The 14,537-nt window shown below is 44.3% G+C and overlaps 1 protein-coding gene across 1 annotated transcript in view; it reads left to right on the top strand.

The window, feature by feature from the left end:
* Positions 1-14,537, top strand: part of gnb1l (guanine nucleotide binding protein (G protein), beta polypeptide 1-like) — a 43,878-nt gene that overhangs the window by 21,648 nt on the left and 7,693 nt on the right. Inside the window, exons 3-5 of the mRNA XM_086011997.1 lie at positions 2,707-2,839; positions 9,580-9,705; positions 12,313-12,475. Coding sequence (XP_085868123.1) covers positions 2,724-2,839; positions 9,580-9,705; positions 12,313-12,475 — 405 coding nt within the window. The 5' untranslated portion in view covers positions 2,707-2,723. The remainder of the gene's footprint in view (positions 1-2,706; positions 2,840-9,579; positions 9,706-12,312; positions 12,476-14,537) is intronic.

The raw sequence follows: 14,537 nt of genomic DNA on the forward strand, positions 1-14,537 counted from the left end.
AGATTACAGTTCCTGTGTTATCTGCTTCTGCTGACTACAAGGCTGACTCTTGGTTACTTCTTCAAAGAGGAATGGGATCCCACAATATATGGGATTGGGATGAGAATATTGAAAAAGAAAATCTCTTTGATTCATTCCAACTAAATTAATTCCTTCCCCCTCCTCCCCCCCCCCCTCGTAAATTATCGCTGTCTTAAAGTTTAAATTACCAAAGTGATCCAATTTCAGCTTTGGAAATGCGATGAATAAGAATCTGTGCTATTACTCAATGGGTCCGAAGCTGCTTATTGCCTTATGCTGATATAGCGTAGCTAGCATTTGTTGGGTTTTGTTAAAATGTGCTTTTCCTTTTTTCATAACCTGCAGGTCCTTAGTGTAAGTAATAGAAGTGGAACTGGTGCTGTGTTCTGATTGACTTTAGCAGTCTTTGCCACAAAGTGAATGTCGCCTATTGTTTTGGTATTTAACACAATACATTACAGACTAATTTCTGTAAACAGTCTGTGTCCTGTACCAGCACAGTATACAAAGTTAAAACATTTGAATATCAAACAATGTGCTAAGTTTTGATATTTGTGTTTTTAAATCTAGGTACTATGCCCAAATTTCTGTACTATATATAACTATTAAAATCGCCTGACTGCTAATAGTGTAGCATGAATCATGAATGTTTATGTCAATAGATCTCTAGCCATGTCAACCATGTGAAATTAATTGCTTTGTGTTACACTAAAATAGCATTTCTCGTGTTTGGTCAAATGTTGATAAGTGAAAGCCTTTGAACAAACATCTCCTCAAAGGAGAAATGCGCTAGCACAGAACATACTTCCTAACTGTTAAGAGTACATGGCTGTGAGAACAGCTATCTTAATCGCTCAACATTTACTTAGGAAGCACTACCCGGCGCTGGCCTTAATTAGGGAGGCTGGGCTGACAAATCTGTGTGGCTGACAGATTAGCAATGCACAATTAAGCTAGGGTCCTTAACCAAGCAGTTTTCTGATCAAGACAGGATATCCAGTTCTTCTAGATGTTGCTGACATTACCCGCAGAAGCGAGCTCACGTGAAGCGTTGAAAAAAAACATGAGACTTATTATTGGGCGGAAAAAGAACTTTTATGTGCAGTCATTGCACCCTTGGCCTGATGAGCTAAATGAAATCCCCCCAGAAGGTGGGGGTGGGGTGGGGGGAAGCTGGAGTCTTACGTGTAGCATGCACTCTTATCTGTTGCACTTGATGTGTGAAGTATGTGTCACACTTGTACCTGACTGGCTGAAATGTCATTCATAAAAACAGGAAGAAATCACAACTGAATAGATATGGAACACACCAATGAGCACATAGCAAATGGGGATAAAAACTACCAATTGACAGCAAACCGTGCAGGAGGTGGGGTCGGGGCAGGGGCTCAGGAGGCCGGCCGCCAAATATCTGCTCAACATTTGAGGGAGGCTGGGGGGAGGGAGAGGGATAAGGAAGCTCCACTATTCTAAGAGAGCATCCTGCTTGAGTTGCACGTCTTTCGAGACTTTTTCTCTTGAGGTCTCTCTGCCATTATTGGGCCACAGACATCCTGCAATTATTTTCAACTGAAGTAGTTCATTCTTCTCCTTCTGAGATTTTTCTTCATGGCTCATTTTACATTTTAAACCTCTCTGGCGTCCTCCGTTTTGCATTATTGCCTCTGTCTGCAGCTGTCCATATTGGATTTGGTTGCTTATTTTTCTGATACTGTAAATAGGGTTGCTGTCCTGCCATTTCTTTGCTTAGTTTAGGGATTCCCTAAAGGTACTGTTTGGGCTGTCGCGCTATGTTCAATGTTGCCCCATTGCTTTCCAGTTTGTCACGTAACGTTATATTAATAACACCACCTACTGGTGTGGTTTCTTTGGAATTTTGTGACCGTGCACCATTTAAATTTTTTATATATAATATGAACTCGATTTGGGTATGGTGGGACATCATTTAAAAATTTGCAGATGACCCAAAAATAGGGAGCATGGTTAACTGTGAAGAGTGAGTGCAAGTGACTTCAGGAGGACATTGACAGTTAGACTGGGTCGATGGATGTCAGATGAAACTTAATGTGGAGAAGTGTGAGGTGCAGCTTTGAAGAGTGCGCGCTGACCGGCTCTGGTGTATGCTGATCTTAAAGAAAGAAAGACTTGCATTTATATAGTGCCTTTCATGACCACCGGACGTCTCTTGAACATATATGGAGACTGCATTCCCCTCCATTGCATTCATATAAGGGAAATGTCTTGGCGTTATTTGATATTTCCCCTTAATTGCTTGATTAAAATCAGAAATTCACCATATGATAAATTATGAATGTCAAACTGTATCTAGCCATTCTATTGCACAGGGCTACCCAGAGATGTTAATGATTTTTAAACAATGTATATTATCCAAATAGTACCTGTTTTGTGCCGTAAGTCCACTTGGTGAATATCCATTTGTGGTTTTCTAAATCTACATTGTGATTGCAAATGTTTATCTATTTGGTGCTGTCGATTTGCTATAGAATGTACTTCCGCTGTTCTCATGTGGCTTGTAGTGGAGCATGTGGTGTTTGCTATTTTGTTTAAAAAGTCTAGAATATGCATTTGTGCAGCAACAGGCATAGCTAATGCATTATGAATGAAGGAATATTAGATCCATTTTGAAACCCTTGTTGCGTTACTCATTGAATGTCCTCTCTGCAGATTTCCGTGGCGACCCTATGGCCCTGCATCCCCCTGACCCAAAGTTTGTGCTTCGAGGGACTGGAGCTTCAGTTAACACTCTGCATTTCTGCCGCAGAGATCAGGAGGGCTGCGATCCTATACTCTTCTCCGGGTGAGAAACGTTTCCTGTGGTGCATGGAGTAGCCTGCTGAAACTTAATACAAAAGTAGCACGTGTGTGTGTGTGTGTGTGTGTGTGTGTGTGTGTGTGTGTGTGTGTGTGTGTGTGTTTAACTAATAAAATGGAAGCTTTCCCATTGCGTTAAGGTGAAAGGGTTTGGCTACCAGTGCTGGCACCCTGTGGTGTGCTGCTGTTTGCAGGAAGATACTTAAACAAACTTACTGCTTACTGTGATATTTCCAACATGTTCCACTGCAATGATGCCATCAGGCAGCAGTTTTCTGTAACAACCTTGACCATTTTAAAATCTGCAATACGCATGCAACATATATAGTAATTAAACTGATGTTGGGCATGCTAGTGAGTAAATGTTTTCCTAACTGGGGTATTTTTTGGGCGGAGGGAAGGGATATTTTATATGTTTAACATCAATCCAATAGAAAACTGCTATAGAAATAAAACCATGGTGTAGGGTTTTTGGAGTATTTGACAGCAATGTTTATAAGGCAAATAATTACTGGCCACTGGCGTGTCCCTGATGATGGCCCTGCCCTCTCCTGGTCAGTAGTTTAACTCTTTGTGCTGCTCTTGATACAAAGGAAACCAGTCAGCATGTGACTTGTACAGCACCTGTTAAGTGCCTTAACAGCCATAAACATTTAGATAAGAGTGGTGTAGCTACTGAATTAGCTGTGGAGGGTAGAGAAACATAGGAACAGGAGTAGGCAACACGGACTGCAACGGTTCAAGAAGGCGGCTCAGCACCACCTTCTCAAGGGCAATTAGGGATGGGCAATAAATGCTGGCCCACATCCCATGAGCGAATAAAATAAAAAGGCCATTCAGCCCCTCGAGCCTGTTCCACCATTCAGTTAATGATACCATGGCAGCTCCCCTTGACGCTGCTGTCTCAGTTTCTATCATTGAAGTGCTGGCTCACCAACAACTGAACGTTGAGTTGGTAGTTTACACTACAACCAAGGCCTGCTGGGCCTGGGTGTAATAGAGACGTTTGTGCATGGAGGCAGTGGGGCTTCTTTATCTGGCAGCCCTCCGGCATTTAAAAAAATTCATTCTTTGGATGTAGGCGTCGCTGGCAAGGCCAGCATTTATTGCCCATCCCCAGTTGCCCTTGAGAAGGTGGTGGCGGGCCTCCTTGAACCGCTGCAGTCCCACTGTGCTGTTGGCTGGGAAGTTCCAGGATTTTGACCCAGCGACGATGAAGGCTGCAGAAAATGTGACTGTCTATGGATATACCCTTGGGCTGAGAAAAATTTAGAGGGGCACGATGCATAAGGTAAACATGGGCTAATTGTTCACTTTAAATATATTGGCCTAGAAATTGGGTTGAGGCGCCAAACTGGCGCCAAGTTCGCCTGGGCGCTGATTTTTGCGTTGCGTTGGGAGTAATACCGATCGCCAGAAATTCAGTTTCAGAAACCCTCGAGGGACACGGGGCAAGGCTCGAGGCGCTCCGCGTCCCTCTTAGGGCGCTGAAACTGAATATCGCAGCGCAACGTGCCGCAGCGCCACGCTGCGGCATGGCACGCTGCGGTACTGCAGGCCTTCCTCCCATTGTTAAGGGGGAGGGGCCTGTAACAGCGCGATCCCTGATCGCGAGTGCCGGCAAAAGAGCCCGGGAAACAGCCGGCAATGCCGCAGGGGGCGTCAGGAGGCTGGGGATGGAGGTGCTGGCAGGCGGCCGCCGAAAAAGGCGGCCGCCCCGCACCTCCACCTTAATTTGTGCCGCTGCCGGCACAGCAAGGCCCCGTGAACCGGGCGCGGGTAGCGAACGGTGCTACAGCAACGTTCGCTACCAAATATCGCGAACGGGGCGCTAATGGGGCGCTGCGCACACCGATGACATCATCGGTGGCGGCGCAGCGCAACAGGCTAACGCCACCATTAGCGCCCCTGCTGAATATTGCGGGAGGCGCAGCCAGTGGCGCTACAGCCACTGACTGCCTCTTTAGGCGCTAACAGGTGGCGCTACTCACCCAATTTCTCCCCCATTGTATCTTAAGCATCAGCCCTGTTGTCATGGTGACTGCTATCATCAGCCAAAGTCAAGGAGGAAAGGCGGAAATTCCCAGGAGCTGCCCATCCACTCCTTGGGGAAAAAAATGTTGGAATAGCGCAAGATTAAGAGTCATCTTGGCTCCTGAGATATCTGGAAGATGCTTAGCTTGACATCACACACTATCTGCACGTTGACTAAGTAATATCTTTTAACAGTTTCTGTACGGTATTAATTGGCCTGAGGCACTCAAATGGGCTGGATCCTTGGGAAGTAGTTGATATCGAAGAAGCCTTGCTGCAATGAGGTGCTAGAATGCAGATAGTGCAGCGTGTACCTTTTGCAGACCCCCCTCAACACTGTGGATATATCAGCGCACCAAGGAATGGCTCAGTCTTGTCAAATCAGCAGTGGGATCTAGGAAGGAAACTGAGGCAGGGCTCTGGTTATTTCAAGAGTCACAGGCAGAGTTGTGCTCACAATTGCTCAGTACCCAACAGAGGTGTTGCGTGCAGTGCTCTTCAGCCTTATCCAGATATTTGGTCCTGAGATATCTTTCGTTCTTAGGATGTGGGCATGGGCTGGCCACCCCTAGTTGCCCTTGAGAAGGTGGTGGTGGGCCTCCTTCTGGAACCGCTGCAGTCTGTGTGGTGAAGGTGCTCCCACAGCGCTGTTAAGTAGGGAGTGCCAGGATTTTGACCCAGCGACAGTGAAGGCTGCAGAAAATATGACTGTCTATATCGTTTCCTGGGGCTGTCGGGGTTCTATGCATCCAATTTCTGCCTCTGTGCCTATGCACAAAATACAAATAAATACTGGCAATGCCACACATTTTGTGAACTGTGCAGATTTGCACCATTCTGGTTACTTCAGCTTCAGTTGAAAGTGAGGACAGACGACTAGAATATTTAAGTAGAGATCAGCAGACGATAGCTCCGGCAGAACCAGTAATACTACAAAGGGGCTTTAATTAACGAGCTTCATACCGGCAAAAAAACAATATCTTGAGAACTCCTCCAACTATCATCTACAACAGCGGGACCACAAATTTCGATATTCTCCACTGGATGACAGTGGTCGCTAGCATAGAAGAAAGTGGAGAAATTAGCCCCCTGCAGAAAAAACAGATCTATATCACAATCCATCTTTCTAGTAGAACTTCCCAATTAAAATCAAATATAACTTGTAAAATATTTTTAAGTTTCATGTTCACAAAATTGAGGCAAATACTTTCCACTGATACTAATTGGCCCTGTGGGTAAATGGAGTTAAGATACAGATCAAGCGCGATCTATTTGAATGGCAGAACAGGCTCGAGGGCAATGTTCCCGTTAAGGTACGCGTGCAGTAACTGAAAGGTCCCGTGCAGGCCGCTCACCGGCTTTCACATTGTTAATACCATGCATGTGCAAAAGTTTAAAGGGACCGCGCATTAAAAGAAACAGGCCGCGCAGAACAAAGCTCCGCTTACAGAGAACATAGCTCAAGGGGCTGAATGGCGTACTCCTGTTCCTATGACTGATGTATAGGAAATATATTGCTTTTATGTGGAGGAAGCTGTATAGCACAATTAAGTGACTTTCAGAAAGGTACAGCATAATCTAAATAGTTATCGTTTCATCATGTCACATACAGTTCTAGCTTCCTTGCCATTATAGTCCGTGTTGAAACTGAGGAGAACCTCCTTTTCATAAGAGCAATTGGTCGGCTGATCTGGAAGTTAGCCCCGTTGATATGAGTGGGGAAAAATCAATACATGCAGCAACCACACTCCTACTCTAAGGTGGAGTAGATTGTACACTGTCTGAATCAATGATTCATCAGGAAATGGGAAATCGTGACGCCTTGCAATGACTAAGATTGCACTTCCTCGAGGTTTTAATTCTGAACTAGTGGCGACTATAGTCTGCATTTTCTTTGTTTGAATTTTAAAGTTTGAAGAACAAAAGTTGGAGTTGAAAAGTTGGTTTTGTTTCAGAATGTGACTGGAACTGATTGCATGTCAAAAAATGAGTCTGAACACTAGGCCCAAAATTATCATAAAAAGAAAAAAATCCAAGTGGGCTACCTGCCCAGCCTCCTCGGGAAGATTCTGTCATGAACGTGTTAGCAAATTACATGTTTCACTTGCTGCCTCGCCCCAGCACACACCATCATCAAATTGTTTTGAGGGTTGAGCTGATTGCCAATTGCTACATAATTCAAGCTTATTGTAATTGTCCTTTTGTGTAAGTGGCCCAAAGAAGAATGATTCCTTGTGATCTTTTTGCTCCAAAGCGATAACTAAGGATAATTGCTACTAAAGAAGCTAAATTATAATTGCCGCTGTCTGGTCTTGTGGTGTGACGTCGGATTTGATGTGGGACTTGGACTAATGGAGCTCTTCAACAAGCTATTGGCTTTGAGCGCTGCCAGATCCCTGGTGATTTCCAGCATTGCTTCACACCGTCATTTACAAAGGTGTATTTTGAAGCTAGAGAAAAGATCATTTGGAATTTTTCCAGATTAATTACGATCTATTAGAAGAAAGGATGGATGTGGTCAGGTTTCTTCTTGACTTAAGTAGTGTTGTCCAAAAAGCAAAATGAAAATCTACAAGCTGTTTTTTTCCCCTCCTAATATCCGTCTATTTTCAAGAGGATTAGAAGTAGCTCCTTTTATTCATCGTTTCTTGTAGTCTCTACAGGGATATTCACGACTGCAGTAGCAGGCAGAATAAGAATTTGTCACTTTATTTGTGTTTGACTGCGTGCTGCTCTGTCTTCTCAGCTTAGTTTAAATTGCTTGCTTTAACATTCTATTTTTGCAGGTATTGGTTTAGGAGAGATACTTGGCAAAGCCTGCTTGTTTCTCGACTGATACTCAGTCCTCCGAGATTCAAGGCACACAAGCCCTGGGAGGCTCACTGCCTTTGGTCTTCGGAATGCTTGTCCTGCTCTCTCCTCCTGTGGTTCGGTGTCACGAATGTTTTTATTGATGATGCTCTTGTGAAGCGCCTTGGGACGTTTTACTACATTAAAGGCGCTGTATAAACGCAAGTTGTTGTTGCTTGAACCCAAGCTGTGACTGACATTCGGACAAGGCTTTAGCATCAATTTTGGTTTAGAAAGTTTGCGAATGGGGGGCAGAGATGAGTGAAGTATTAACGGAACCAGTTCCACGCTGCAGAAGCTCAGTACTGTTGGCCAGTAATTGAGGGTGCTGATGATAGCACCACATTTTAGATAGTCTTGTCCAGGGGTTGGTAGGGGAAGGGGGGGTCAAAGTAACCGTGTGAGGTGAAATGGGAGAAACGTCAAAATAAAATGTTATACAAATATTAACACATTGGCCCGTATTTTCCGATCCCTACGGGTGTGTACGAGCTGTGTATACACCCGTAGGGACCTCGCAAATGCCGGTTCCAGGCATGCAAAGCACATGCGCTGAAAACCGGCACTTCTGATCTGCAATTTAAACTGCCTGCCCTGGAGAAGGGCCTCTGCGAGTGGAGAGTTCCGCTTTCTGCAGAAGCGCCGCCCGCTGAAAACCCTTAAAAATCTTACGCCTGGTAAAAGCAAGTGTAAGGCCTGCATTTACCAACATAAGAGTTTTTTTTTTTTAAATTTATAATTTAAAAATACTTTTAAAAAAGGTAAGTTTATTTTTAGCCCCGTAAAAAACTTCAATTTTTTTTCAAAAAATTAAATTTTTGTTTAAAATATTTAATTTAATGTAATTTTAACTAATTTTAAAAACATGATTTTTTAATGTATTTAATGTTTTGATGTGTTTTTGGAGTGATCTCCCTTCATACTTTTGATGGGTCTAAGCTGAGACCTGTCAAAAGTATGAAGGGGGATTCCCTTCTCCCATTGGCTCGCCTGGCCCACGTGATCCCAGGGACGTTTGCGAACCATCTGCGCCCCTGGGATACCTGGGCCCTGCGCATTTTGTCGTGGAGAGGCCCAGGAGCGGAAATGGCCGGACCTCGGGAGCCCTCAGGTAAGGGCGTAGATTTTTTCCAGATCGGAAGCATCCGCCCGCAGGAAGCCTTCGACCAGAAAATACGGGCCATAGTGTTTTGATACTCAAAATAATCATACTGTATTTACTGAAAAATATAATTTGTGGTTTTTATTAGGTCGAGACCTCATTTCATTTAAAGCATTTTATTGGCTTCCAGTTCTTTTGGTCTCTGAGTCATGCAAATCCTTGGCCATCCCACTCCCAAGGCCTCTGCAAATGCTCTTGTGTTGCACGGCGGTGATCTAAAGCGACTTCTGATTCCTCGTTTCTGCCCTCCGTGGGACATAGTAGACTTGAGTTTGATGCTTCCTCCTCGGCACAGTAGAAATCAGGAGCTCAGCCTGTGTGGGGGACCATGGGCGTGAACTTGCACCGTAACACTCTGACAGTGCGTTGGAGCTCTAGCGCTGAGCACCATCGCTGCCCGTTAGGCTTTGTTTTGTCGTGCTTGTGTTGTGCTTTGATGAGTGCGCACCAGACTAGAACGTAAATTAGTCACTGAAAATCTTGTTTAACTGTGTTTACAGCTGTTGCACACCACCAGACTGCTTAGAGTCAACACTTTACTGTAAATCAACCTCTGCCACTGAATATTACTGATACCATGGGCTTTTGTTTGCAGAACTGAATGTAAAAGCTTAAGCTGTATTTTTAATATGATGTACAATCTTATGTTGACCATACGACTTAAATTTTTCTTCTAACAGCTCAGCTAATGGACTAATACACATATGGAACTTAACGACACACAGGGCAGATACAGTGCTGGAAAGCCACGGCGGAGAGTCTGTTTTATGGATACAAACTTTGCAAGGGAGGGACTCCCTCATCAGGTTAGTCTGCTCTGGAATCTGCTCCTTCTCAGTGGAAAATGGATGGACAAACATAGAGATCACTACACGGTGGTTGAATTTCCTGAGTATTTAGACTTCCAAAAGGCATTTGACAAGGTGCCACACAAAAGATTATTGCTTAAGATAAAAAATCACGGGATTGGGGGTAATATTCTGGCATGGATAGAGGATTGGCTATCTAACAGAAGGCAGAGAGTTGGGATAAATGGTTCGTTCTCAGACTGGCAATCAGTAACTAGTGGTGTTCCGCAGGGGTCAGTGCTGGGTCCCCAACTCTTTACAATCTATCTTAACAATTTGGAGGAGGGGACCAAGTGTAACATATCAAAGTTTGCAGATGATACTAAGATGGGAGGGAAAGTAGTGAGTGAGGAGGACATAAAAAACCTGCAAGGGGACATAGACAGGCTAAGTAAGTGGGCAGAGATTTGGCAGATGGAATACAATACTGGAAAGTGTGAGGTTATGCACTTTGGCAGGAAAAATCGTAGAGCAAGTTATTATCTTAATGGCAAGAAACTGGAAAGTACTGAAGTACAAAGGGATCTGGGGGTCCTGGTGCACAAAACTCAAAAGGTTAGTATGCAGGTGCAGCAAGTGATTAAGAAGGCCAATGGAATGTTGGCTTTCATTGCTAGGGGGATAGAATATAAAAATAGGGAGGTATTGCTTCAGTTGTACAAGGTATTGGTGAGACCGCACCTGGAATACTGCGTACAGTTTTGGTGTCCATACTTAAGAAAGGACATACTTGCTCTCGAGTCAGTACAAAGAAGGTTCACTCAGTTAATCCCGGGGATCAGGGGATGGACATATGAGGAGAGGTTGAGTAGATTGGGACTCTACTCATTGGAGTTCAGAAGAATGAGAGGCGATCTTATTGAAACATATAAGATTGTGAAGGGGTTGGATCGGGTGGATGCGGGGAAGATGTTCCCGATGATGGGTGAAACTAGAACTAGGGGGCATAGTCTTAGAATAAGGGGCTGCTCTTTCAAAACTGAGATGAGGAGGAACTACTTCACTCAGAGGGTGGTAGGTCCATGGAATATGCTGCCCCAAAAAGCTGTAGAAGCTACATCATTACATAAATTTAAAACAGAAATAGACAGTTTCCTAGAAGTAAAGGGAATTAAGGGTTACGGGGAGCGGGCAGGAATTTGGACATGAGTCTGGGTTCGGATCGGTCATGGCCCTGTGGGTAGCGGAGCGGGCCCAGGGGCCGTGTAGCCTGATCCTGCTCCTATTTCGTGTGTCTAATTCTGTTAGATTCAGGAGATGGTTCTGTGATAGTGGATTGGCGGTTAGGATCAGATCAGCCATGATCTTATTGAATGGCGGAGCAGGCTCGAGGGGCCGATTGGCCTACTCCTGCTCCTATTTCTTATGTTCTTATGTGACTACACTTCAAAATGCACATCATTGGCTGTAAAGTGCTTTGGAACGTCCGGTGGTCGTGAAAGGCACTATATAAATGCAAGTCTTTCTTTCTCCTTTCTTAGGCTTGGCTGTATTGAGTGCTGATACTCACAATATTGCTGCTCTATTTGCCTTGGGGCCTCTATTCTAGTTCTGCCTGGCTGTGGCATGTTGGCCAAGCTCTGATTGACTGCTGTTCTCTCTGTTATTCTTACAGTCCAGCAAAAAAATCCTTCTGGAGCTATAGGTTTTTTTATTTGTCCCTCTTCCTTTAGAGAAGTGCCCAGCTTGCACTTGAGAACCACCCATGACTGAAATCCGAAGCTTGCACGGTGTAGGAAATTGCGCGTGCAGACCTGGGCCCCGTCACACAGTGATGCTTTGTGTCGCAGCATTCCTGAGCATGGCTCTCGAGTAAGCCGTTGCACGTGGCCCTTGATTTGAACTATAGGGAGCTTTAGCAACACACATGGTCTGTGGTCTCTGGGAATAAGTACTGACGAACCACTGGCAACCATGGAATCGTACACTGCTGGAATCAGTGTTTCAGGAGAGGAGGGACAAAAATGTGTTTTGAACAATAGAAGGGTCGTCGAGCTGAAACGTTAACTCTGTTTCTCTCTCCACCGATGCTGCCTGACCTGCTGAGTATTTCCAGCAGTTTCTGTTTTTATTTTATAATGGGATACTCTGCTTGACTTGGAATTGTTATTAAAAGAAAAGAAAATTCACAAATGTTTAAGCCATGACTTCATTGCTCACGAGTTAAAATCATTGCAACTGAGGAAAGCTTTATTCTGATTGCAAATTAATGCTAATTTAATGAAGAAAATGTGGCCATGGTTTTGCTGTGTTTGATGTGTTCCATATTGACGCTACAGATGCATTCGCACCTGTACGACCAGATTTAGGAACAGCTTCTTTCCCAGGGCTGTCATCCTACTGAACTCCACAAATAATCTCTAAAGCCTGCACATCTGCCAATGCACTTTATTATGGTTATGTTTATGTTAATATACTACAAGCCAAATGTATGTTGAATGTTTAAATGTCTTAATCTAAATGTACACTCTCGGGAGCCGCAAGCCTACATTTCGTTGTACTGCACATGTACACTAACAATGACAATAAAAGTTGATTTGATTTGATTTTGATATTTTCATGCAGCCAAGGTCGTGACTCAGCTGTCTGCACATGGGACCTATCAGAAGGACGCACTGCAGTGACGGAGAGCATTCCTTTGGATAGCTATGGATTCTGTCAATGTTCGCTAATGGAAAAAGATAGTGGCCGCTACCTTTTAGCTTCACCGGGCAAGGCTCTGTCAGAGGTAATACTTTACAAGATTCTGAGGGGGATTGACAGGGTAGATGTTGAGAGGTTGTTTCCCCTGGCTGGAGAGTCTAGAACTAGGGGGCATCATCTCAGGATAAGGGGTCGGCCGTTTAGGACTGAGATGAGGAGGAATTTCTTCACTCAGAGGGTTGTGAATCTTTGGAATTCTCTGCCCCAGTCTTTGAGTATATTCAAGGCTGAGATAAATAGATTTTTGGACTCTAGGGGAATCAAGGGGTATGGAGATCGGTTGGGAAAGTGGAGTTGAGGTCGATGATCAGCCGTGATCTCATTGAATGGCGGAGCAGGCTTGAGGGGCCGTATGGTCAACTCCTGCTCTTATTTCTTATGTTTCTTACCATATGGATGTGATAATCATAATACACAGATATTCAGTGCTGTTGCTTAGGGTCTGTTGAGGTAGAGCTCTTATGAAAAGTCTGATTCAATGCTCAGTGCCTTCTCTTAATATTGTCTCGACCCCATTTACCAGCACCTGGAGCACTGCAAATTTTTTAAACATTTTTACATTTCATAACATCTTGTGAATGAACAGCGCATACATTGGATGTCGGTTACATTGACTTGAATAATTATTTTCAAAGCTAATGTCACATCGAAGAACTCCGAGCTGCCTCTTCAGTCGGCATAAAGAAAGAAAGATTTGCATTTATATAGCACCTTTCATGACCACAGGATGTCCCAAAGTGCTTTATGGCCAATGAAGTACTTCTGAACTGTAGTCACTGTTGTAATGTAGGAAACTGGGCAGCCAATTTGCAAACAGCAAAGTCCCACATACGGCCATGTGATAATGACCAGATAATCTGTTTTAGTGGTGTTGGTTGAGGGATAGATGTTGGCCAGGACACTGGGGTGAACTACCCTGCTCTTCTTTGAAATACTGCCATGGGACCTTTTACATTCACCTGAGGGGGCAGACGGGGCCTCGGTTTAATGTCTCATCCAAAAGACGGCATCTCTGACAGTGCAGCACTCCCTCAGCACTGCACTGGGAGTGTCAGCCTGGATTTTTGTGCTCAAGTCCCTGGACCGGGGCATGAACCCACAACTTCAGACTCCGAGGTGAGAGTGCTACCCACTGAGCCACGGCTGACACGGTGAAGAGGGTTGTTGTGTCACATATAAGCAGGACATGCTTGAAACGCAGTGTTGTCAGCATTTGAAAAGAAGAAATAAAAGTTCAGACCAGTCATCAAAATGTTGAGCTTTGACAAAGGTTCTCAATGTGAATCACTCACAGAAAAAGTTCATGGCCGGATTTTGCGGTGGGTAATGACGGCGAACTGTCAACGTTCACCATCATTACCTCTCTGACACCGACTGTAACTTCAGGATTTAGCCCATGCGCAGCTAAACGCGGAAATCCTGAAGTTGCGGTCAGTCATTCCCTGCTCCGCCACAGGCTGCGCTGTGGACGCCCCCCCCCCCCCCACCCCATAGCCGGCAATCTGTGGAACTGACAAAAACGTAAGCTTTGCTGCGCTAATATCGCTGTTAAACACCGCATTAAATGTTAAGTCTTGATGGAATAGGTGTAACTTGAGTTTTAACAGCGTATTGACTGCTGAACAACCGTTCTGGCCCTGAAAAATGAATTTTATATTTGTGGAATGTCAAATTTCTCCATTCTGATAAAAATGACTAGATTGTTAAGAAAAACAATGGGTTTTTTTTAAAGTTTGTTCGTGATATTTCAGTTTCTACCTTAACTCAATGTCCCAATCTTTATTTCGTTCTCTAATAATATTTTTTAAAAGTGCAGATAATCCGTGCATTTTATTTCCTGATTTGCTGTCTGTGAGAATTCTTCAATGTGATTGGCTGCTTAGACAGCTTGATGATGTCACTGCTGCTTGCTCGCTGGAGTTCCCCTTTTGACAGCGCTACAATCAATTTCACGTCGAGGAAGCTAAAATTCTCGTCACAGAGATCGCGAGATCTTTGTGGGCTGCTTTCTTCGAGGTCAGCGGCGATCACCATCGCTTCTCCGCTGACTGCAAATTACAGGCCCATATCAATCGTGGAGTAACAAC

This window comes from Somniosus microcephalus, chromosome 19 (assembly GCF_052327205.1).
Source record: "Somniosus microcephalus isolate GS21.2 chromosome 19, FLI_Smic_1.0, whole genome shotgun sequence".
Lineage (NCBI taxonomy): Eukaryota > Metazoa > Chordata > Chondrichthyes > Squaliformes > Somniosidae > Somniosus > Somniosus microcephalus.